The 26851-nt window shown below is 43.6% G+C and overlaps 1 protein-coding gene across 3 annotated transcripts in view; it reads right to left on the bottom strand.

The window, feature by feature from the left end:
- The window catches only part of ccdc142 (coiled-coil domain containing 142), a 157526-nt gene that overhangs the window by 24162 nt on the left and 106513 nt on the right, over positions 1-26851 (bottom strand). For all 3 annotated transcript variants that reach the window (XM_059649984.1, XM_059649983.1, XM_059649985.1), the window contains one exon: positions 13660-13809. In XM_059649984.1, coding sequence (XP_059505967.1) covers positions 13660-13809 — 150 coding nt within the window. The remainder of the gene's footprint in view (positions 1-13659; positions 13810-26851) is intronic.

Here is a 26851-nt window from a genome sequence, read left to right as displayed (position 1 = left end):
TTTTAATGGTTAAAGGGATATTAGTGGACAGTCTAGACCAATCACTGAAGCCAACCTCCCACCCATGGGACTCTATGCACACTTCTCATTGCCACAAAAAGGCTGCCAACGTCATCAAAGACCCCTCCCCCCAGTAATGCTCTCCTAAAATTCTTCAATCAAGCAAAGATACAGAAGCTTGAACACACACATCAAAATGTTGAAGAACAGCTTCTTTCCAGCCATTATTAGATTGATGAATGGAAATTCAAATAATGTTGGGTGTTGATCTTGCTTTGTGCATTTCCTGTGCAGTGTAATCTGTATGCCTCACTCTGTCTATGCATCTTATGATCTCTATGTCCCTGTTTGCTATTATCTGCCAGTACTGCTTGCAAAACAAAGAATTTCTCTATACTTAGATACATGGGACTGCAATAAATCAAATAAATTGTTAGATCACATGGGGTTCAGGGACAGCCTGCCAATTGGATACAAAATGGTATTGATGTTAGGAGACACAGGATAGCAGTGGAGGGTTGATTGTTAGACTAGAGGCCTATGACCAGCAGTGTTCTGCAGGTCCACCGGTGTTTGTGATTTAAATAAGTGATTTGGATGCAAATAAGACCATAAGACCATAAGACATAGGAGTGGAAGTAAGGCCATTCAGCCCATCGAGTCCAGTCCGCCATTTAAATCATGGCTGATGGGCATTTCAACTCCACTTTCCTATACTCTCCTTGTAGCCCTTGATTCCTTGTGAGATCAAGAATTTATTGATCTCTGCCTTGAAGGCATCTAACGTCCTGGTCTCCCCTGCACTCCGTGGCAATGAATTCTACAAGCCCACCACTCTCTGGCTGAAGAAATGTCTCCTCATTTCAGTTTTAAATTTACCCCTCTAATTCTAAGGCTGTGCCCACGGGTCCTAGACTCCCCACCTAACAGAAACAACTTCCCAGCATCCACCTTTTCTAAGCCATACATTATCTTGTAAGTTTCTATTAGATCTCCGCTCAACCTTCTAAACTCTAATGAATACAATCCCAGGATCCTCAGCCGTTCATGGTATGTTAAACCTTGCATTCCAGGGATCATCCGTGTGAATCTCCACTGGACACGCTCCAGTGCCAGTATGTCCTTCCTGAGGTGTGGGGCCCAAAATTGGACACAGTATTCTAAATGGGGCCTAACTAGAGCTTTATAAAGTCTCAGAAGCACAGCACTGCTTTTATATTCCAACCCTCTTGAGATAAATGACAACATTACATTCGTTTTCTTAAGCACGGACTCTACCTGCAAGTTAACTTTTAGAAAATCCTGGCCAACACTCTCAGATCCCTTTGTACTTCTGCATTACGAATTTTCTCACCGTTTAGAAAATAGGAGGAGGCATGGTCATGGAGTTTGTGGATGATCCCAGAATTGGTGCTTTAGTTAGCAATAAAGAAGATTATCTAAAATTGCAAAGTGATCTTAATCGATTGGGCCAATAGACTGAGGTGTGGCAGATGGAGATTAATTTGAATAAATGTGAGATGTACATTTTGGTAAAACAAACAAGGGCAAGACTTGTACAGTTAACGGTAGGGCCCTGGGGAGTGTTAATGAACAGAGATCCAGCAGTTTGGGTAAATATTTCTTTAAAAGTTGCATCACAGATAGACAGCGTGATTAAGAAGGCATTTAGTACGCATGCCTTCTTTGTTCAGACCATTCAGGGCAGGAGTTAGGGTTCATTTAAGGTCATACAGTTCATTGGTGAGACTAATTTTGCAGTACTGTCTATAGTTCTGGCTTCCCTCCAGGAAAGATCTAAAGAGAGAGCTACGAAGAGCCAGGATGGCATATGAGACGTCTTTGGCAGGTAGGATCAAGGAAAACCCTAAAGCTTTCTATAGGTATGTCAGGAATAAAAGAATGACTAGAGTAAGATTGGGGCCAGTCAAGGACAGTGGTGGGAAGTTGTGCATGGAGTCCAAAGAGATAGGAGAGGCGCTAAATGATTATTTTTCGTCAGTATTCACACAGGAAAAAGACAATGTTGTCGAGGAGAATACTGAGATACAGGCTTTTAGACCAGATGGGATTGAGGTTCATAAGGAGGAGGTGTTAGCAATTCTGGAAAGTGTGAAAATAGATAAGACCCCTGGGCCAGATGGGATTTATCCTAGGATTCTCTGGGAAGCTACGGAGGAGAGTGTAGAGTGTTCTTTGGCTTTGATCTTTATGTCATCATTGAGTACAGGAATAGCGCCAGAAGACTGGAGCATAGCAAATGTTGTCCCCTTGTTCAAGAAGGGGAGTAGAGACAACCCTGGTAATTATAGGCCAGTGAGCCTTAATTCGGTTGTGGGTAAAGTGTTGGAGAGGATTATAAGAGATAGGATTTATAATCATCTAGAAAGGAATAATTTGATCAGGGATAATCCACACGGTTTTGTGAAGAATAGATTGTGCCTTACAAACCTTATTGACATCTTTGAGGAGTTGACCAAACAGGTGGATGAGGGTAAAGCGGTTAATGTGGTGTGTATGGATTTCAGTTAAGCGTTTGAGAAGGTTCCCCACAGTAGGCTATTGCAGAAAATATGGAGGCATGGGATTGAGGGTGATTTCACGATTTGGATCATAAATTTGCTAACTGTAAGAAGACTGAGGGTGGTTGCTGATGGGAAATGTTCACCCTGGAGTTCAGTTACTAGTGGTGTACCAAAAGGATCTGTTTAGGGGCCACTGCTGTTTGTCATTTTTATAAATGACCCAGATGAGGGCGTGGAAGGATGGGTTGGTAAATTTGCGGATGACACTAAAGTCGGTGGAGTTGTGTGGGGAGGGATGTTGCAGATTACAGAAGGACACAGATAAGCTTCACAGCTGGGCTGAGAGGTGGCAAATGGAGTTTAATGCGGAAAAGTGTGAGGTGATTCACTCTGGAAGGCGTAACAGGAATACAGAGTACTGGGCTAATGGTAAGATTCTTGGTAGCATGGATGTGCAGAGAGATCTCGATGTCCATGTGCATAGATCCCTGAAAGTTGCCACCCAGGTTGAAAGGGCTGTAAAGAAGGGTCTGTTTCCATGCTCTATACCTCTATGACTCTAAATACGGGTACTCAGAACCATAGAGCTATACAGCATGAAAAAACTGCCCCTTAGGTCCCTTTTAAATCTTTTCTCTCTCACCTTAAACCTATGCATTCTAGTTTTTGACTAGTTTTGTACTAATTTCATTTTAAATAAAAGCAATGCTGGCAGACCTAAGTTTCTCTCTTACTTTCTGTTTTTATTTCAGTTCTCCGTCATCTGCAGTATTTTACTTTTATTTACCATTTCCATTTTGTTGGTGAAACATGTCTGTTTGGACTAAGTAATGAAAGTGGCATTCTGATTCATCTGTGTTCAAAGCAGAGGATTGTTAACATAAAAACTGAACTAACTCCATACAGGCCAGTATCCCAGCACCAAATCCCCCTTTATTAACACGTGGAGAGTCCTTGACACAAATCCAACTGCCTCAAAACCAGCTCTCAGACTGAACAAAATGTCAGACACTTCTGTTCTTATCTTTCAGACAGGGCTCTCTGATTGGACCAGACAATTGCCCCAATCACGGAACTCATATTATAACATAGATCACAGAATCCCTACAGTGTCGGAAACTGGTCCTTCAGCTGATCAAGTCCACACCAACCCTTGGAGCAACCCACCCAGACACATCTCCCTATAAACCCACCTAACCTACACATCCCTGAGCATTACGGGCAATTTAGCATGACCAATCCACCTAGCCTGCACATCTTTGGACTATGGGAGGAAACCAGAGCACCTGGAGGAAATCCACACACACACACGGGGAGAATAATCTATGAGGTCCATCTGGTTGACCTTGTTACAATCGCTACATTTCCCCACCTTTAAGGACATAGGTCAGTTTTTTTTGTAGCTCCTTCTGGTGCTTTTTAGCACTGGGTCAGGTTTCTCCAATTCCGACTCTGATACAGGCGGCATGTCTTGCACAGTAGTTCACCTTGCACCCAGAGCATCTTGGAAGAAATTCATTTTCTTCTTCAGGTGGCATTAACATCAAGGTGGTAACATGCATTGTGTCCAATTCAGATTCCAAGATATCTTCAATGCTTGACAGAGGGGGAGAACCCACGGGTTCCAGAATAGTCATAAACGCTGTCAAGAAGCCAGGAATATTTTTGCACCATTTGCAAGTTTGCAGCTTTCATTTGACCAATGTGCTTGTTCGGGACCGTGGCACATACCTGAACTTTATATGTCACTGGTCTTGAGCTTGCATCGACAATGTCTCTTACCCATGCAGGGTCATTCCCATGTTTCCTACGCCAAACCTCATCCCAAGAAGTAAACCATCTGTCTTGCTTAGTAGAGTCATGCCCGATATTGGCATTCCTGATGCTGTTACAGCCCCTCCCACCCGAGGTCTGGGAAGGTCAGATTTAACCAGGTGGAAAGTCTTCTCCCCATTAGCAACTCTGCTGAAGCTATTCCTGTAGGTGCGTGAATGCTGGTCCTAAAGTCAAATAGGAACCTGAAACGTCAGCCTTCCTGCTCCTCTGATGCTGCTTGGTCTGCTGTGTTCATCCAGCTCTACACCTTGTTATCTCAGGTTCTCCAACATCTGCAGTTCCTACTATCTCAGGAACTGGTTTCTTTAAACCTGCTTTCAAAGTTTGGAATGTGATTTCTGCCAGACCATTGGATAATGGATGGCATGGAACTCTCCTTATATGTCAAATACATTCAACTTCAGGAAGTACACAAGACTCCTGTTGGTAAACAATGGCCCATTATCTGTGATCAACACTTCCAGGGGAAGGTGATGGCCTAGTGGTACAATTAACGCTCTGGGGACCAAGGTTCGAATCTTGCCAAGGCAGATGGTGGAATCCGAATTTAATAAATATCTGGAATTCAAAATCTAACGACAACTGTGAATCTACTGTCAATTGTTCAAAAAACCCATCTGGTTCACTATCATCTTTTAGGGTAGGAAACTGCCATCCTTACCTGGTCGGGCCTACATGTGACTCCAGACCCACAACAATGTGGTTTACTCTCAACTGCCCTCTAGGGCAATTAGGGATGGGCAATAAATGTTGCCTAGCGATGCCCGCAGTCCGTTAATGAATAAAGAAAAGAGTCCATGTATTGCAAAAGATGCGCATAGCTTTTCTACTGTTGTCCCCGTATTTGACAAATCAATTCTATGTACAACCTGCCATTTTGAGGGAGCATCCACAACAGCAAAGAACATTGTGCCCATGAAAGGACTTGCACAGTTGATGTGTAATCAATTCTGGGGTTTATGTGCCATTCCCACCAATATGGGGGAGCTGCTGGCTTTTTGTCCTTGTTGGCATTCTAGGGACTGCTATGGCTGCATCCAATCCTGACCACCAGACATAGCTTCTCATCAATATCTTCATTTTGAAAACCCATGGATGATCCTATTTGAGTTCAGCCAGTACCCGGTACCAACTTTTGCTCAGGACAATCACTCTTGCTCCCCATGATAATATGCCATCCTCTACTCTGATTTGGTCTCTCCAGGTTCAAAAAGGTTTCAATTCTGGTTGTGACGGCCCTTTGTTTTGCCCTGTTACCACCAGCTATTTCAGTTTTGCCAGGATCAGGCCTTTTTAAGTCTGAAGTCTGATATTTTCAGCTGTGACTGGAAGTGAGTCCATAAAATTTAAAATCATTATGGATTCTTCCAGTGGCGGTACCACCAGTCGTGTATCTGCCAGCAAGAGGCAACTCAATGCATGCGCATTTGCTATTTGGCCCCCCCAGACCATGTTGCAACTCATAATTTTATGCACTTAGTGTTACAGCCCACTGCTGAATTCAGCCTGAAGCTAGGATTGACACTGTCTTGTCCTCTTTAAGTCCACTTTGTCTATCTGGACATATTTATTCTCTGCATTAGCCAAAATCCTCGTCATTCCTCTCCATTGGGCCACCAATGAGCTAGTACTACCCTGAGGCATCTCATGTCAATACCAGATCCTGCTTGAGATCATAGTATGTCAACTTACAGAATAACTGTTTCTTTACTTCCCTGAAAGCTATGTCTTGGATATGTGACTATTCCAAGGCTGACACTTTGTTTTTAGAGTTGACGTAAAGGTGCAAGGATGGAGGCCAGGTCATGTGTTAATTTTCTGTAATAATTCACCAGCTCAAGGAAAGATCTAAGCTCTGATGCAGGCTTGCAAGCTGGGGCAACTTTGATTGCCCTCATTTTATCTTCTAAATGGTGCAACCCAGTCATGCTGACTCCATAGCCCAAGAAGGTCACACGGGGTGCCTGGAACACATTTTTTCCCTTCTAAGCAGTACAGCGCCCATACAAAACTGTCTAAGAACTATGTCCAAGTTCTCTAAGTGCACCTTACTGGTCTTCCCCATTATTAGCACATTATCCAGATAAATGGTGACCTGGGACTTACCTTGTAAAATGTTCTCCATCGTCCACTGAAAAATTGCATAGGCTGACAATACCGCATATAACAGTCTCATATATTGGTGCAAACCTTTACACGTGTTAATAGTAGTATAATTCTGGGAATCTGCATCAAACCACAATTAAAAGTACGCATGACTCATGTCCAGCTTCATGAAGGGCAGCCCCCCAATCAGTTTTGCGTATAAATCCTTTATGAAGGGATTAGGTAGTTATCCAGCTGCAAAAAAAGCATTTTACTGTTTGTTTAAAATACCCACAAAGGTGAACTGGCCTGTCAGGCTTCACAATCGGTACGACCGGTTCCGCCTTTTCCACAAAGTGGCTTGGTTTGATGATTCCTTGGCTTTCCAGTCTTCTGATTTCTGCCTCTACTTTGCATCATTAGGCAAATGGCATTGGGTAGGCGTTGTTGAATGATGGAATTGCTTTATGGTCAACATGCAAGGTGGCCTTGGCTCCTTTGGTAGTTCCTAGACCTTCAGTGGTAACTGCACCAGCTGTTTCTTATAAGAGACCAGAACTGAACTTGTAATCTTAATCTGTATAGGCCCCCCCACATAGGTTTGCAGTCCAGCCAAGGTCTTGTGCAAACCTAAGGGTTGGAGTCCAGAGCGAACTTTGTTAAAGACTGGTTCTGCAATCACTGAAATGGCCGTACTGGTATCAATAACTGGGTGACCATTTAACCAGACGTTTATTATGATCAGTTCTGATTTGGATGTTGCTAAGCAATTTAACTGTTCCAGACTAGATGTAGGTTGACTTTCCAAGGTGTGCGCTGTCCTGTATATGACCAGAGTTCTCTTACCCAATTTAGGTCTAGTGGGGCTCTTTTACAGTCTTGAGTCTGCATATTGACAGCAACTACAACAGCTTGCTGGCGCGGATCTCTGAAGAAAATTTTAACCATTTGGCTGAGGCTTGGATTGTGATCAGAGATAATGGGAACTGCAGATGCTGGAGAATCCAAGATAACAAAGTGTGAAGCTGGATGAACACAGCAGGCCAAGCAGCATCTTAGGAGCACTGGCCTGCTGTGTTCATCCAGCTTCACACCTTGTTATCTTGGCTTTGTTTTGGGGTTTTGCTGTGGGCTGACCTAGAGTCTCATTGTTCAGGGTTTGTCCTGAGTGAGGCTATGCAGTTGCCTTCACGCAAGTGGTATTACGCAAGCTCAATCAGACTGGCGAGGGTGTCCACTTCCGTTGGTATATCTTGCAATACATATGCTCCAGTTGCTGCATTTTACAATGGTAACATCAGTTGTAATGCCTGTTTGAAGTCCAGTTGGGCTTCAGCTAGTAGGCGCTTTTGCATGGCTACATCATTAATCTCACATTCCAAATGGTCTCTCAGCATCTCATTAAGGGTTAAACCAAAGTCATATGCTTCTGCCAGTCTTTCTAACCCAATCAAAAATCCCGATTTGGATTCTCTGGGCTCTTGGATTGCTGAGTAGAATGAAAGTGTCTCAGAGTTCACAAGCTGTCAGGAAAATTACTTATCCCTTTTCATCTGCTCTAATATCATTTGCCCAGAAAAAGAAATCACATTCCTTCCACATACTCGTCCCAGTCTTCATTGGCAGAATCAAATGAGTCAAGCTTCTAAAATAATGGCACGATGCCAGAAATGTTTACCCAAACTCAAAGACGACTGTTATGAGCGAATTTCTTCAGCAGCATTTTTCAAGCCCTCATCCATGAATCACAGGAAGCTAGCGTCCAGGTTCAGCACATAATACGGAAGGGCAGTGGAATGTTGGTATTTATTTCAAAGGGAATGGAGTATAAAAATACGGAGGTCTTGCCAAAACTAGTTAGATCACACCTAAAATAACTTGAGTAGTTTTAGAGATAATGGGAACTGCAGATGCTGGAGATTCCAAGATAATAAAATGTGAGGCTGGATGAACACAGCAGGCCAAGCAGCATCTCAGGAGCACAAAAGCTGACGTTTCGGGCCTAGACCCTTCATCAGAGAGGGGGATGGGGGGAGGGAACTGGAATAAATAGGGAGAGAGGGGGAGGCGGACCGAAGATGGAGAGTAAAGAAGATAGGTGGAGAGGGTGTAGGTGGGGAGGTAGGGAGGGGATAGGTCAGTCCAGGGAAGACGGACAGGTCAAGGAGGTGGGATGAGGTTAGTAGGTAGCTGGGGGTGCGGCTTGGGGTGGGAGGAAGGGATGGGTGAGAGGAAGAACCGGTTAGGGAGGCAGAGACAGGTTGGACTGGTTTTGGGATGCAGTGGGTGGGGGGGAAGAGCTGGGCTGGTTGTGTGGTGCAGTGGGGGGAGGGGATGAACTGGGCTGGTTGAGGGATGCAGTGGGGGAAGGGGAGATTTTGAAACTGGTGAAGTCCACATTGATACCATATGGCTGCAGGGTTCCCAGGCGGAATATGAGTTGCTGTTCCTGCAACCTTCGGGTGGCATCATTGTGGCAGTGCAGGAGGCCCATGATGGACATGTCATCAAGAGAATGGGAGGGGGAGTGGAAATGGTTTGCGACTGGGAGGTGCAGTTGTTTGTTGCGAACTGAGCGGAGGTGTTCTGCAAAGCGGTCCCCAAGCCTCCGCTTGGTTTCCCCAATGTAGAGAAAGCCGCACCGGGTACAGTGGATGCAGTATACCACATTGGCAGATGTGCAGGTGAACCTCTGCTTAATGTGGAATGTCATCTTGGGGCCTGGGATGGGGGTGAGGGAGGAGGTGTGGGGACAAGTGTAGCATTTCCTGCGGTTGCAGGGGAAGGTGCCGGGTGTGGTGGGGTTGGAGGGCAGTGTGGAGCGAACAAGGGAGTCACGGAGAGAGTGGTCTCTCCGGAAAGCAGACAGGGGTGGGGATGGAAAAATGTTTTAGTCTCCTTCCCTAAGGAAAGATTTCTGACTTCGGAAGCAGTCGACACAAAGTTCAATGGTTGATCCCAGTTAAAGAGACATTTTCTTGTCTGAAAACGTGGAGTAGGTTGGGTCGGCACTCTTAAAGTTTACAAGAATGAGACAAACCTAATTAAAACACACAAGATTCTTAGGGACTTGACAGTGCAGATGCAGAAATGTTATTTTCCCTTGTAGGGAAGTCATTGGTGTCATATGATTTCATTCCTTCATGCCCAAATTTCAACTAGTCTTCCAAAAAGAATTCAATGGAATACCCATGTGCCTGGAAGCCTGATGAACAATTATTATTTCAATTGCCAGCTTATAGAAATGAACCTCCCACGAAACCGAAGGAAATCTAAGTGCCACTGCAGAGATTCTAATGAGAGGTTCTTTAGTGGTTTTAAAGTGTTATTTTGGCATCAGCGAGCATTAGGTAGTTGTTTCCATTTTACCTTCGTCTGAAGTTTAAAGTAAACTTTGGGCAATCTACCCAACTATCCACTATCATTAACACTAGTTTATTATTGCCATTAGAGGAATTTTAACACCCTCCCCACCCAAAAGAAAACAGTGGTTTGGGTCAGGTGGGAAGTTAAAATGGTAAAGATCTGAATCGTAATCCCAGCCTACGCAATACTGGCTCAAAAGGAATTGGGAAGGAGGCTGGTTAACAAACCAAGATTCAGTTTAGTAATTTAAGTAGTAATAATGGCTGAGACCCTATTGGACTAACAGGGCTCTCACCAATAGCGAAACAGTGGTGATTCCCATCAGTTCACACTGCTCCTTCAAGCACTTAAAGTCATAGAGATCTACAGCATGGAAACAAGCCTCTCGGCGCAATCTGCCCATTAAATTAAACTAGTCCCATTTGCCTGCATCTGATCCATATCTGCCCATACCTATCTCATCTATGTACCTGTCTAAATGTTTCTTAAATGATGAAATTGTACTCGCTTCCACCACTACCTCTGGCAGCCCGTACCAGTAGCCCGTTCCAGACACTGTCTATCTTCTGTGTAAAAAAATTGCCCCTCTGAACCCAATTGCATCTCTCCCCTTCACCTTAAACCTACACCCTCTAGTTTTAGACTCCCTTATCACAGGAAAAGCTGTTGGCTTTCTACCTTATCTATGCCTCCTATGCTTTTACACACTTTTGTAAGGTCACCTCTCAGTCTCCTATGTTCTAGGGAAAAATATCCCAACCTATCCAAACTCTCCTTATAACTCAAATCTGTGGCCACTGTCAGTTAACCACTGTGGAGGTCCATGGAGGCAGTAATCTTGCCTGACATCTGCCAGACTCTAATTGGTCAATTAAGGCTCCAAGTGCTGTCATCAAATGCAAGGGCAGTGGCAGATATTGGAAACTCATCCACAACTGGCTAGTATTTAAGACAGACAGGAGACCAAAGGCCAGTGAACGCAAGGTGGAGACAGCAGGATAGTCATCGCCGAGGTTGGAAGTGGGTGTGAGGGTGGAGGCAATGAGTGGAGGGGAGACAGAGGTTAGGCATTGTGATCAAGTATGCTGGAGGTGACCACAGGGTGTAGCTTCTAGCATCACCCCACCCTCCTCCAATTCCTACTGCCCAGTCCTTCAATCAGGCACAGAGCAATGAATCCTCCTGAACTCTGTTGACAAATCTGAAAAAAGTTTTCTGTGCCTTCTTCAAGACTTTGGAAGTCCCACATTTCATGGCTGACTCACTATTACATTGAAATGGGAGCATGGGTAATGAGTCACAATTGCTTCAGTGAGATTAAGGAGAAGGCACTCGTGAGACCTCAGCTGGATTACTATGTATAGTTCTGGGCACAACATTTTAAGAAGGATATGAATGGTTCCACGAATGAGAAATTTCAGCTATGGGAAAATACTGAAATTAGAACTATTCTGCTTGGAGGAAATTTGGTTAACAAGAGATTGGACAGAAGTTTTCAAAATGATGAGCTGGTGACATAGGGAGAAACTGTTCCCACTTGTAAAAGTAACAAGAACAAAAATACTTTCCTGCTCTGCCTGCTGTGTTCATCCAGCTCTACTAGTTTAACGGGCAGATTGCGCCGAGAGCTGGATGAACACAGCAGGCCAACTGTTTATCTCTGTGTACATTTAAAGTGATATGCAAAAGAAGCCAGTGCGATGCAAGGAAACATTTTTTCAGACAGTAGGCAGTTAGGGTATGAATGCATGCCCTGGTAATGTGGAGGAGACAGGCTCGATTTGAGGTAGGCAAAAGGGCAATGGACAATTATTTAAATAAAAATAGCAAACAAAACTATGGGAGAAAAAACAGAAGATTGGCACTGGGAGACAATGCTCATTTAACAAGTCTTTTGGGCAAGATGGGCTGAATGGCCTCTTTCAGTGCTGTAACACCTTGGCTTTGTGAAATGATATCACCCTGCCAAAGGCCACGATCTCCAACGTTCCCACTCCAACCAAACTGGCGAGGTAGCTTGAAACTGTTGGGAAGCTGACGTGGGATGCCTTAATAAATGGGATCACCACTATGTTTTATGTCATGAGGGGCTGTATTAAAGTTAACCTAATGAATCACAGAATTGTTGCAGCACAGAAAGACACTTTTTGCCCTATTACATGTACAGCATCTCTAAACAAGCAATTTGCCTTGTACATTCTTCCTTTTCAGATGACAATCTAATTTCCTTTTGAATGCTTTGATTGAAGCCTCCTCCATCACAATCTCAGACAGTGGATTTCAGACCTTAACTACTCTTTGTGTGAAACGTGGGGCACTCATATTAAGAATCTCTTGGGAAAGTCATATTGATCTCTAATTTCTAATTTCAAATTTAATTCCAACTTGCTAGGTTTCTTGAACTTTGGAAGTCAGCAGCTAAAAGATTGCAAGGACTGCTGGATCTATGGGTAAGTGTTTTCCTAATAACCAATCAGATCCACTAACCAATACATCCACTCCTCCCATCTCTTTCTCCAGGTCTCCCAACCAATGTCCAATCATGTAGGCCTTCAACTTCTCACATAATGGCCGCTAGGTCTCAAATCTCCAGGCCCAACTTCCCAATCTGACTGACTACAACCCAAAAATGAAGAAAAACAAATGTTAATATGGTCCTGTAATTAAATTCAACAGGACCTTCAGGATATGTTGAGTTTCCTGACATTAAACCAATGCTTCCACTTCTTTGTCACCTCTGAGTTAAAGTCCAGTTCCATATTGTTTATTGTGGTAAGTTGTCTAGTTTTAAGTAAAATTATTTATGTAAGAATATTTGAAATGAATTTTGTCATTAAAGTAGATTGGGCAGTTAAACAACCATGCATCAACTCATTTAGGTCATAATTGTTTGAAATTTTCCTGGAAAGGGACATGAAGGTTTTTGTCTTGCACACATCAGGACTGAAACACAAGCAAACTATCTTCAGAAAGGTACAACATGTGACATTATTCTCTTTGCCTGCTAAGAACAGGACCTGTTTATGAATGTTCAAATGAATCAGACTGGGCTGACTGATTTCTTTAAACTGGTTTCTGGTATGATTCTTAGCTCGGTTAGAATACTACACGTAGTCCACTACAAGAACCACATCAAATACTGGACACTACGTTCTGAATTTTGCAAATGTGTCTGCTTAGAACAGTTTTCACGCTACCTGCTGCAGACAAGTCAAAGGTACATGTTGTTTGATACAGTCTTCCAGTCATTGGGATATGCAAACTACTACTTGCTACTGTACAGAAATTCATTTTTGGCTGTGACTTTTTGGCTTGTCGGCCATATTCTGTTAATGGAGAATACAATTTGTGTGATACTGCAAAGTAGAAACGAAGTAAAGTACCATTGGTTATTTTCAGATGTTTTCCTCTTTATTCATTTAACCTTTCAAGAATTAGGGGAAGGCAGTGGTCTAACGGTAGTGTTGCTGAATCAGTAATCCAGAAACCCAGTGAAATGTTGTGGGACAAAGGTTTGAAACCCCATCGTGTCAGATAGTGAAATGTGAATTCTGCAAAATCTGCATTTAAAAGCTACCTCATGTGACCAAGAGCAATAGTTGTAATAAAAACCCATCTGATTCACTAATGCGCTTTATGGAAAGAAATCTGCATTCCTTACCCAGACTGGCCTAAATGTAACACACAGCACTGTGATTGACCCTTAACTGCCCTCCGAAATGGACTAGCAAGCCAATCATGTTAAGGACAACTGGGGATGGGTAATGAATGCTGGTCTTGCAAGCTGCTCCCACATCCCATGAATTACTTGAAATAAACAAACTAATTTAAAAGCAAGATTACTTACGTTGAAGATCGCTGCAACATTGGCAAGTTCTTTCAATAATGCAGATACTTGAACCAACGGTAAAGTCTCTTGGATTTCATAGCTATTTATTTCCTCAAAGCACAAGGTTTCTGCAAGTTGCAACATCTTTGATGCCATAACCCTGAGAAGCTAGTTCGAAAAGAAATGTTATCAGCAAACTCAAAACATTTTAGATCTTTATACATACACACACAAAAACATAAAAATATACAACTATCAGATAAACATGTTTGCGTCAGGAATAGACCAGATTTAATCTGAGCTGCAGTTAGTCTTCGCTTCTTTATTTATGCAACGTGGGCTTTGCTGACAGAGCAAAATTTGTACCAATTCTTAACTGCCCTTAACTGAGCAACTTGTTCAACAATCAAGATGGCAGTTAAGAATCAACCATGTGAATGCAGTCACACATAGGTGAGATTGGGAAAGGGCTGCAGATTTATCTCTCTGAATGACATAAGTAACTTGTTAGTTTTTACAATAATTAACAACTAATGACAACTTCAGAGGGACAGCTACTGAAACTATTTTCAATTCCAAACGTTATGAATCAAATTTAACTTCACCTACTGCCATGGTAAGATTTGAACCCGTGTCCCTGGAATGTAGCTTAATCACTGGATTACTAGTCCAGTGACATTACCACTACATCACTGTACCCCAATTTCATTGATCAAACTAAGCTTGGTTTTTTAACCTAGAGAATTCTTTGAATATTCACAATGAGAGACTGGGTAGCCAAAATAGCACTGGAAGTCCCACTCTCACAGCCAGAACCCACCATTGTTATTGGGTACTGGTGGCAGTCATTCATCTGTGTTTCACATTAACATTTGCAGGTTCCAAATTGTAGCTGCCTTCAAGCAAATCTAATTTTCACTAATGGAATATCAAAAGCATGACTTGTTGGTTTTACACCTTTCAGGAGAAGAACTAAGGCTGCTGGAGTTCTTTGCAGAAATATTGCAATCTTGTAGATGGTGCAGGGAACACCTTTAAAAGAGGTGAGATGATTTTTAGGAGAGATCTAGTACCAATGTGGATTGTTAAAGAGGACATGAAAATGTGGGTAAATGAATTGGGACTATCAGGGAAATGTCAGAAAAGCAAATTATTACAGACGAAGGTGATCTAAAATAAAATCAAAGGTCTGGAGAAATGCAGCAGGTCTCGCAGCATCTGTGGATAAACAGTCAACATTTTATTTACTATATAAACACATCTTCAGAACTCCAGGAACTGTCAAAGCATTTATGTCTCCTAATCTTTGAAGCTTTGAAATGTCTGCAGAGTTTGCTTTGCCTGTTGATATAAGCCTGAGGGTTATCATTATAGAATTTGTACTGCAAGTCTGATTTCACAATCCTTCTACATCATTGTGGGATGCTTATCAGCTCACATTTTGATTGTCAGCCCTACATGCATTTAAAATTGTTAAAGTGGTGTTAAGAAGGTAGAAACTATGAGGAAGGTAATGGCCTCATTGGACTGTTTATCCAGAAACCCAGGTTAATGTCCTGGGGACCTGGGTTCAAATCCCCCTTTTTTGGGATGGCCACCTGAGACCAACTGGGTTCCACAGGGATCTGTATTGAGACCACAACTGTTTATAATATTTATTAATGACTTAGAGTAAAGAAGGGGATGTACTATAGACAAATTTGTAGAAGACACAAAATTGTGGCAAGACAAGTTGTGAGAGGGATACAAGCAGTTTACAGAGAGACATTGATAGGTTAAGTAAGAGGGCAAAAAGTTAGCAAATGCAACATTGTTCATTTTGGAAGGGAGAACTGAAGAACAGAATATTAACACAAAGGGACTTGGGGATACTTGTGCATGAGACACAGAAAACTAGCACACTGATATGATGGCACAGTGGTTAGCACTGCTGCCTCACTGTACCAGGGGCCTGGGTTCTGATTCCACCCTTGGGCAACTGTCTGTGTGGAGTTTGCACATTCTCCCCGTGTCTACGTGGGGGTGCTCCGGGTTCCACCCACAGTCCGAAGGTGTGCAAGCTAGGTGGATTGACCATGCGAAATTGCCTGTCGTGTTCAGGGATGTGTAGATTAGGTGGGCTATAAGGAAATGGGTTTGGGTGGGATGCTCTGAGGGTTGTTGTGGACTTGTTGGGCCAAAGGGCCTATGTCAAGGGGGTTGGAGTATGAGAGTAGTAAAGTCTTACTGCAGCTGTACAAGGTGCTGATGAGACCACATCTGGAGTACTGTGACCAGTTTTGGACCCTGCATTAAAAGAAAGATTTCATCTCATTGGAGGTAATTCAGAGAAGGTTCACTTGGATGATACCTGGTAGAGAGGGAATGTCATATGAAGAAAGTTTAAACAAGTTGGATAGTATATTAGTTAATTCTGAGGAAGGGTCATTGGACCCAAAACATTAGCTCTGATGATTCTTCACATACGCTATCAGATCTGCTAAGCTTTTCCAGCAACTTCTGTTTTTGCTCCTGATTTACAGCATTTGCAGTTTTTTTAGTTTTTATTTGGTCATAAAGGCTGAGAGGAAGTTTCGCATCATGGGAGAGACTAGAACCAGAGGGCATACTCTCAGAATTGAAGGGTGTCAATTTAAGACTGAGAAGAAGAGAAATTTATTCTCTCAGACTGTTGACAGCCTTTGGAACTCATTGGCACAGAGAGCTGTGACAGAGTCCTTGTACATATTTAAGTCATACCATCATCAGCAAAGAAACAGGCCCATGTCTATGCCATCCAAAAACAAGGTAATCACTCTTTCTTTATTTCTAAGCTCTACCCAGGTGGCCTCATTTGAAGATCCTTCTAGGATATCCTCCCTCATTACTGCAGTGGCAGTTTCCTTTATCAATAATACAATGTCTCCATCTCTCTCACCTCCCCATACTGCGTTTGAACCTATTATACCCTTGAACGTTGAGCTGCCAGACCTGTCCTCCCTTCCACCATGTACCATGTCTCCATGATTGCAACGCCACCATTTTCCCATGTGCTGATCAATGTTCTAAGTTCAATCATCCTACCAGTCAAGCACCTTGCATTAAAATAGATGCAATATGGCTTTCTAGAGTCCCATGTGCCTTATCCTGCCTGTCTTCTCCACCTACTGAAGTGTCCTCACATTCCTTCTATACCTTGGGCCTTGCTTCCAACTTAACGTCTACTCTGTGCCCCATCAGTTTTAAACCTCCCCAAGGGCATGAGGAAACCTCTGAACAAGGATAATGGACCCATTCCAATTCCGGCACAACCTGTCCAGCTTGTACAGGTACCACCTACTCCAGGATCTGTCCCAATGATCCAAAAATCTAAAGACCTCCCTCCCTTTAGCCATGGGTTCATCTGACCTATCTTCCTGTTCCTATACTTAGTGATAATGTAGCAATGGAAGTAATCCAGTGATTACAACTTTCGTAGTCACTTTTTTAAATTTACTTCCTCACACTCTAAATTCCTGCTGCAGGATCTCATTTTGTTTTTAGCTACATCATCGGTATCCACTACAGCTGGCAGTTCATCCACCATTTTTAAAATGGCCTGCAGCTGCTATAAGACATTTCCACCCTGACAACAGGGTGGAAAGATACTATTCAAGAGTCTCGTTTGCTGCCACAGAACTCGTACCAGTTCCCCTTATAATCGAGTCCCTTATCACTAAAGTTCTCGAAGTCTTTTTACTCCCCTGCTGTGCAGCAGAGCAAACCATGGTGCCACAAACTTGGGAGTTGCTGCTTCCCCTGAGGGTCCATCCTTCAACAGTGCCCAAAACAGTACATCTGTTTGCGAGGCGGATAGTTGCAGTTGGCTCCTACACTGCCTGCCTACACTTGCAAGTCTTCCTGGTGGTCACTCAATGCTTTCACACCTGTGTAGTCCTTACTTATGGTGTGACCAGCTCACTAAATATGCTACCCACAGAAATAGATGGATTCTTGATCAGTAGAAGAATCAAGGGTTTTGAGGAAAGGGCAGGGAAGTGGATGTGAGGAATGGCAGTTCAGTCACGATCCTATTGAATGGCAGAGCAGGGTTGATGGACTGAACAGAATAGTTAATGAGTGGTAATGAGGGTGTGAGGTCATAAAGTGGCATTAGTTGGCATGAATAGGCAATAAAAGCTGGATTGACGTTTATTTTATTGCTGTTTTAACAGCTGTGTTGCAGTCATTGATCATTATGATGGGTCTTTCCCAAAGTCCATTTCCACAGTTGGCAGCCCTTGTAGCTATTTCCTGAACACTTTTTGGGGACCACGGGCAACCAAACTCCTTTTAAAATTCACCATACCTGGCACCAAGATTAGTCGATCTCAGGAAATTGAATCAAAACGTCTCGCCAGGAGAATGTACACCCAAATTGTGAACATTAGATGTATGATATCAATGACATTAAGTAGCTGTGTTGACTTTTACATGATGCAGAGAGTTGTGAATTGTTAACAGATGGTGGTTTGCTACCTGCAAGTTCATAGAATCATAGGAACCCTACAGTGTAGAAACAGGCCCTTCAGCCCAACAAGTCCACACTGACCCTAGGAGCATCCCACTCATACTTATCCTGTTATAACCCAACTAATTTACACATCCCTGAATACTATGGGCAATTTAGCATAGCCAATCCACCAAACCTGCACATCTTTGCACGGTGGGAGGAAACCAGAGCACCCAGAGGAAACCTACACAGACACGGGGAGAATGTGCAAACTCCACACGGACAGTCACACGAGGGTGGAATCAAAACTGGGTCCCTGTTGCTGTCGAGGCAGCAACAGTACCACTGAGCCACCATGCCGCTTGAACCATTTTATAAAAAGGGTCATGCTACATTACCACCATCCAACTGAACAACAGAGCAGATTCATGGGGTAAAATGGAACACTCCATAGAATTATAGAATCCCCACAGTGTGATAACAGGCCATTCAGCCCAACATGACCACATCAACTCTCCGAGGAGCATCCCACCCAGACTCACCCCCCCCCCCCACCCTATCCTCGTAAACCTGGATTTTCCATGGTTAATCCACCTAATTTACACATCCATGGACACTATGGGCAATTTTAAATGGCCAATCCATCTAACCTGCACAACGTAGGCCTGTGGGAGGAAATGGAGCACCCGGAGGAAACCCATGCAAACACAGGGGGAATGTGAAAGCTCCACACAGACGGTCGTCCAAGGCTAGAATTGATTCTGTGAGGCAACAATGCTAACCACTGAGCCACCATGTCTCATCTGTTGTGCTCATTCAAAATAATTTCTTGCCTGGCACCAAAATGAGAATTTTGGCAGTGCACGGCAGATGCAATTCTAGTTTCTAGTGTTTATTCAGCAAAAAAAATTGGAAATTGGCACTCCACACTGTCAAACACAGGAATTAATATAATGCTGAAGCATTTCAAAGCACAGTACAGAGCTCGGGCCGATTCATGTTCTAACATATTTTAGGGAGTACTTCCATGCAACAAACATGAGTCAAAATGATTGTTGATTTACAATGTAGCAATTCATTCCCATTACTGCACGGGCTTTTAATTTTTCTCTGAGCTTTCAGAATTACATATCATTCCCAATTCCTTTGTCACGTGATACATTTACTTTGCAGCATTACTACATTTGTTGCTGTTACTTTGCTTTCACAGACCACATAAAAGAACACTGATTGTTGTTACGAACGATCAGTTAAGTGTGTGTGGGGGGTGGGGGGGGAGGGTGTTAAAGAACAATGAAATGCTCAAGCTTCACATGCAGCATCCTCTGTACACATCACTCATTCTGAAAAAGTGAATTATTTATCTCTGAGTCTGGAAGCCAAACTAAATTTGTAATTAATTACCAGCAAATTTGTAAGATTTTAGGAAGATGATGAACAGTTTTCCAACTTAGAATGAAATCAGTCCACACAGGGCTTCGCAGCAACAATAAGACTATTCTCTAAACATTGATTCCAAAAGTACAGAAATTGCAGAAAATTACAAAACTACTGTAAGCAATTTTACAATAGATAAATATAGAAATCATGGGCTCGTTTCAACTGAGTAGGGCCTGTGAAATGAGTAGGACTGACAATCTGTAGATGAGTCATAGAATGATATGGAATAGAAGGGTGATAATCAGCTCATCGTGCCTTTGTTGGTTCTTTACAGACAATCTAATAAAAACATAGAAAACTGAGGCCATCTGGCCTTTCAATCCTGCCCCATCATTTAATATTGATCATGGCTGATCATCCATTTGAGTATCCTATTCCTGCTTCCTCCAGATACCCTTTGGCGCCTTTCGCCCCAAGAACTATATCTAACTCCCTACTGAAATCATTCAATGTTTAGTCCTCAGCCACTTTGAGGTAGAGAATTCTAGAGCCTTTAGCTGAGTGAGACTTTGCTGAAACCAAACCTGGAGAATTATTGGTAGTTTCAGTTTCCTTATCTGAGGAAGAATGTTCTACCTATGGAGGGAGTAAACTAAACATGTCCTAGACTGATTCCAGGGATGGTAGGATTGACATATGACGGGAGACTGGAGTGGTTAGAATTGTGTTCACTAGAGTTTAGAAAGAGGAGGAGGGAACTTCAGTGAGGAGACAGCAGGAACAGGTCTTGCCACTGGCAGATTATCCTTGGAGCACAGTGTTAGAGCAGAAGATCCCTCCCCGCATATTATCAGTGGCAAGCCAAGGCTCTAAAATGGCCCAAGATAGTGGAGGAAATATTGGGCAGTCCACTCTGCGCTGTCTACCTACTTATATGGCCCATCCAACTCTGCCCTACATTCACTCTTGGTGATCCCCAGTATGCAGTCCATGTTGACAGGAAACTGACATGTCAGCAGGCGCTACTATGATAACAAGTTGTAGAGCTGGATGCACACAGCAGGCCAAGCAGTATCAGAGGAGCAGGAAAGCTAGTGTTTTGAGTCGAAACCCTTCTTCAGAAAATGTGGTGCTACAATGCTCATTTCCTACCCATTTCTACATTGTTTCTGGCGACAGCTCATTTTCAGATCTATATCTTTAGTCATCCAAGGGGCTCTAGTCTTAAATGCCCTTTCACTTTCCTTCCCAATGGAAATAGTCTATTCTTCGAAGACCTCCCATCATTTAAGTGCTGTTCTGCCCATCAATTGTTGAATCCAATCCAGTTGAACCAAATCCTTTTCAACTCAGTGAAGTTAATCTTCTTTCAGCCAAATATCTTTAAACCTGATTGCTCCTGATCTTTTTCCATAACTATTCTGAACTGATATTACAATCACTGTTCCCCATATGCTCTCCCACTGAAATGCAGCAAACTTTGTTTTAACCGTCAACTTATGAACCGGCACAGTAAAAGTTATATCAGAGATAATGGGAACTGCAGATGCTGGAGAATTCCAAAATAATAGGATGTGAGGCTGGATGAACACAGCAGGCCAAGCAACATCTCAGGAGCACAAAAGCTGACGTTTCGGGCCTAGACCCTTCATCAGAGAGGGGGATGGGAAGAGGGAACTGGAATAAATAGGGAGAGAGGGGGAGGCGGACCGAAGATGGAGAGTAAAGAAGATAGGTGGAGAGAGTACAGGTGGGGAGGTACGGAGGGGATAGGTCAGGCCAGGGAAGACGGACAGGTCAAGGAGGTGGGATGAGGTTAGTAGGTAGCTGGGGGTGCGGCTTGGGGTGGGAGGAAGGGATGGGTGAGAGGAAGAACCGGTTAGGGAGGCAGAGACAGGTTGGACTGGTTTAGGGATGCAGTGGGTGGGGGGGAAGAGCTGGGCTGGTTGTGTGGTGCAGTGGGGGGAGGGGACGAACTGGGCTGGTTTAGGGATGCAGTAGGGGAAGGGGAGATTTTGAAACTGGTGAAGTCCACATTGATACCATATGGCTGCAGGGTTCCCAGGCGGAATATGAGTTGCTGTTCCTGCAACCTTCGGGTGGCATCATTGTGGCAGTGCAGGAGGCCCATGATGACATGTCATCATGGGCCTCCTGCACTGCCACAATGATGCCACCCGAAGGTTGCAGGAACAGCAACTCATATTCCGCCTGGGAACCCTGCAGCCATATGGTATCAATGTGGACTTCACCAGTTTCAAAATCTCCCCTTCCCCTACTGCATCCCTAAACCAGCCCAGTTCGTCCCCTCCCCCCACTGCACCACACAACCAGCCCAGCTCTTCCCCCCCACCCACTGCATCCCAAAACCAGTCCAACCTGTCTCTGCCTCCCTAACCGGTTCTTCCTCTCACCCATCCCTTCCTCCCACCCCAAGCCGCACCCCCAGCTACCTACTAACCTCATCCCACCTCCTTGACCTGTCCGTCTTCCCTGGCCTGACCTATCCCCTCCCTACCTCCCCACCTACACTCTCTCCACCTATCTTCTTTACTCTCCATCTTCGGTCCGCCTCCCCCTCTCTCCCTATTTATTCCAGTTCCCTCTCCCCATCCCCCTCTCTGATGAAGGGTCTAGGCCCGAAACGTCAGCTTTTGTGCTCCTGAGATGCTGCTTGGCCTGCTGTGTTCATCAGTAAAAGTTATATCGCTGAAATACTGGTGGTAAACTACATTATCACGACCTCCAAGATGTTGAGTGGTCAGTTGAAGGTGCAAGTGGGAAGGCTCTCTGCTGGCAAGTTTTATTTAAATTATTATTTGCCGGAAGGAAAGTAATACAGTGCATGCCTCCTACATTACATTTATTTTACTTAGGGTGTGTTTTTACATTGATTATGTGGATGGCTTGATGAACCAGAATATTTGATCATTTGGTGCGCTCCTGGTCCCATAGGTGCCAGTTAATAAAAGGTTTGCTGTATTTCAATTTGCCTCACTTCATTCTCCAGGACTGGTGCACCTTTCCTCATTGGATTAGAATCAATCCAATTTTAATCAAGAAAGCTCTCAGTATTTCTGTCAGGGTTTCATCTCATTCTTTGCCCTTAACACTGCTAACCCTGAACCTTAGCCTACTGCTGATGACAGGAAGGATGTTGTTAAACTTTACAGGGTGCAGAAAAGAATTACAAGGATGTTACCAGGACAAGCTGAATAGGCAGGCGTTTTTATCCCTGCAGCGGCACAGGTTGAAGGGTGACCTCACAAAAGTTTATAAAATCATGAGGGGCATCGATAAGGTAAATAGTCAAAGTCTTTTTCCTAGGGCAGGGATGTCCAAACCTAGAGGGCATAGATTAAAGATGAGACGAGAAAGATTTAACAAGCACTTGAGGATTTTAAATCATAGTGTTAAGGGAGTAGATAGGGTGGAATTTGTTACAAGTGTTCAGGAAAGTTTCCTCAAGCAGTATATAGAGGGTCTGATTCGTGGCAGGGCAAAAATTAACCTAATCTTGGGAAATAGGGCAGGACAGGTAACTGAAGTGACAGTGGGGGAGCACTTTAGGACCAATGAGCATTGTTGTATTAATATTACAATAATTACAGAGAAGGACAAAACTGGTCCACAGGTTCAAGTTCGAAATTGGGGCAAGATGAATTTTGATGGAATTAAAACAGGAGCTTGCAGGGGTTGACTAGAGTAGTTTGCTTGCAGGCAAAGGAACCTTTGGCAAGTGGGAGGTTTTCAAAAGTGTGATAGCAAGAGTTCAAGGTCTATATGTTCTGGTGGAAGTGAAAGGGACAAGGGTAGAAGGAACAGGGACCCTGGGTAACAAGAAATATTGAGGTTTTGACTAGAAGAAAGGAGGCATGACTCAGGAATAGGGAGCTGGGGTCAAGGGGAATCCCTGACGGTAAAAAGGGGAGACAGGAGTTTACAGAAAGAAATCAGGAGGATGAAAAGGGGGCATGAGATAGCTTTGACTGAGAAGATTAAGGTGAATCCAAACAGATTCTATAAGGGAAAAAGAATAACTAGAGAGAGAACAGGATCCCTCATGGGACAAAGTGGACATGTATGTATGGAACTGCAGGAGATGGGTGAGGTACTCAATGAATATTTCTCCTCTGTTTACCATGGAGAAATACATGAAGACTTGGGGAAGTTAGTGGTCATATCTTGGGGATAGTCCATATCACAGTAGAGGTGGTGTTGGAAGTATTAGAATATATGAGGTGGATAAATCGCCTGGCCCTGACCAGGTATATCCAACAACCCTACAAGAGGCTAGAAAAGAAACTGCAGGGGCCCTCGTTGATAATATTTACATCAGTGTCAGCCACGGGTGAGGTCCTGGAAGACTGGAGGGTAGCGAATATTGTGCCCTTATTTAAGATGGGCTGAGAAGAAAAGCATGGGAATTATATACCAGTAAGCTTAAGTGGTAGGTAAGTTACTTAAAATTCTGAGGGATAAGATATATATGCATTTAGAAAGACAGGTTTTGAATTAGGAATAGTCAGCATAGCTTTGTGTGTGGGAGATTATGCGTCACAAAGTTGTTAGAGTTCTTTGATGAAGTGGCCAGGAAGATTAATGAGGGCAGGACGGTAGACGTAATCTACATGGGTTTCAGTAAGGCCTTTGATAAGGTTCAACATGGTAGACAGCTCTGGAAGGGTAGATTGCATGAAATCCAGGGACAGCTGGCAAACTGGATATGCAATTGGCTTGATGGTAGGAAACAGAGAATAATAGTGGAAGGATGCTTGTCGGACTGGGGGCTTGTGACTAGTGGTGTGCCTCAAGGGTCAGTGCTGTTTGTTATCTATATAAATGATTTGGATGAGAAAGTACAAGGCATGATTAGTAAATATGCGGATTACACTAGAATGGGTAGTATTGTGGAGAGTGAGGAATGTTACCAGAAATTGCAGCAGGATCTTGATCAGCTATGGAAGTGGGCCAAGAAATAGCAAACGGAGTTTAATATAGATAAGTGTGAGGCACTGCATTTTGGAATGTCAAATCAAGCTAGGAGTTTTATGGTAAATGGCAGCGCCTTAAGGCATGTAGTGGAACAGAGGGACCATGGAGTTCAGGTGCATGGTTCTCCGAAAGTGGAGTCACAGTAGACAGGGCAGTGAAGAAGGCTTTTGGCACACTGGACTTCATTAGTAAGGGCACTGAGTACAGAACTAAGAAAGTTATGTTGTAGTTATACAGGACGGTGGTGAGGCTGCACTTAGAGTATTGTGTTCAGTTTTGGTCACCTTGCTATAGGAAGGATGTTATTAAACTGGCAAGAGTGCGGAAGAAATTTTCAAGGATGTTGAAAAGGACCGAATAATAGGGAGTGGATGAACAAGCTTGGGCATTTTCCTTTAGTGCATAGGGGGTTGGGGTGGCAGGGATCTTATAGAAGCATGTAAGATCATGAGAGGCACGGCATGAAAAGGGTATATGCACTCAGTCTTTTTCCCAGGGTTGGGGAATCGAGATCTGGAGGAACGGGAACCTGAGGGGCACTTTTTTTTTTAAACAGAGAGTGGCACGCATATGGGTGCTAGCGGAAGTGGTTGAGGTGAGCACATTTACAACATTTAAAAGGCATTTGAATGAATACATGGATAGGAAAGGTTTCAAAGGATATGGGCCAAGTGCAGGTTTAGTCAGCATGGACTTGTGTGGGCCAAAGGGCCCATCTCCGTGTTGTAGGACTCTATGATTGTAGGTATAACTATTGCATGCAGAGGGTGGTGCGTGTATAGAACAGGCTGCCATAGGAAGTGGTGGAGGTGGGTACAATTACAACATTTAAAAGGCATCAGAATGAGTAAATGAATAGAAAGGGTTAAAGAGGAATATGGGCCAAATGCTCGCAAATGGGATTAGATCAGATTGGAATGTCTAGTCAGTGCGGAAGAGTTGGACCAAAGGGTTTTATTTCCATGCTGTATGACGCTACGAGTCTATATGAAGGGAAAGAGCTCCTGCTCTGACAGTGATCAAAACTGCACACAATTTTCCAGATGTGGTCTCACTAAGGCATCACCCAGAGAGTGGTCAGTCTGTGAAATTCTCGCCGACAGCGACTGAGGACAAAATATGGAATGTTTTCAGTTAGGGGTAAATATAGTATCAGTGCTAAAACAATCAAAGGGTTTAGGGAGAAAGCAGGAACAGGATATTGAGTTGGATGATCAGCCATGATCACATTAAATGGCAGAGCAGGCACAAAGGACTGAACGGCCAACTCCTGCCCCTATTTTCTACGTTTCTATTTGAATGTCTATCAAAGAGTCAGCATAGGCACAATGGACTGATTATCATCTATTTTCAAGATCACTGGAAAAACTTACCAGGAGTTCTTTGGCAGCCCCCATCAAGCCTCCATACCTCTACAACTGGAAGAATGTAAGGCCTAGAAGGGGTGGACACTGGGAAGCTGTTTCCGTTAGGCGGGGAGACTAGGGCCTGTGGGCACAGCCTTAAAATTAGAGGGGGTAAATTTAAAATGGAAATGAGACGACATTTCTTCAGCCAGAGAGTGGTGGGCTTGTGGAATTCATTGCCAAGGAGTGCAGTGGAGGCCGGGACGTTAGATGCCTTCAAGGCAGAGATCGACAAATTCTTGATCTCACAAGGAATAAAGGGCTATGGGGAGAGTGCAGGGAAGTGGAGTTGAAATGCCCATCAGCCATGATTTAAATCGCAGAGTGGACTTGATGGGCCGAATGGCCTTACTTCCACTCCTATGTCTTATGGTCTTAAGAAGGTTGGCAAATGAATAGTTCCCAAACAAGCTGCATATCATCCTTACTTGGAATCACATTGTCACTAGATTAAAATCCTGACACTCATTTCCTAACACCAGGATGGATATACTTATACCAGATGAACTACAGTGCAAAAACAATCTGCTTTTTTATTCACTCTTAAGACATGGGCATTGCTGGCTGGGCCAACATTTATTGCCTGTCCCTAGTTGCGCTTGAGATGGTGGTGATTAGCTGCCTTCTTGAACTGCTGCATGTGTTATAGGTAGACCCACAATGCCTTCAAGGAGAGAATTCCAGGATTTTGATCCAGCAACAGTGATATATTTCCAAATCAGGTTGGTGTGTGACTTGGAGGGAAACGTGCAGGTAATGTTATTCCCACGTATGCGTTTGTCTTTGTCCTTCTATCTAGAAGTGGTCATGAGTTTGGAAAGTGCTGTCGAAGGATATTTGGCGAACTTCTGAAGTACACCTTGAGGACAGTACACACTGCTGCTAATGAGCATCGGTAATGGGGGGAAGTGGATGCTTGTACATATGGTACGATCAAGCAGAGTGTTTTAACCTAGAT

Source organism: Stegostoma tigrinum, chromosome 1 (genome assembly GCF_030684315.1).
Source record: "Stegostoma tigrinum isolate sSteTig4 chromosome 1, sSteTig4.hap1, whole genome shotgun sequence".
NCBI classification, from domain to species: Eukaryota; Metazoa; Chordata; class Chondrichthyes; order Orectolobiformes; family Stegostomatidae; genus Stegostoma; species Stegostoma tigrinum.
This window is presented reverse-complemented; position numbering and strand designations above follow the sequence as displayed.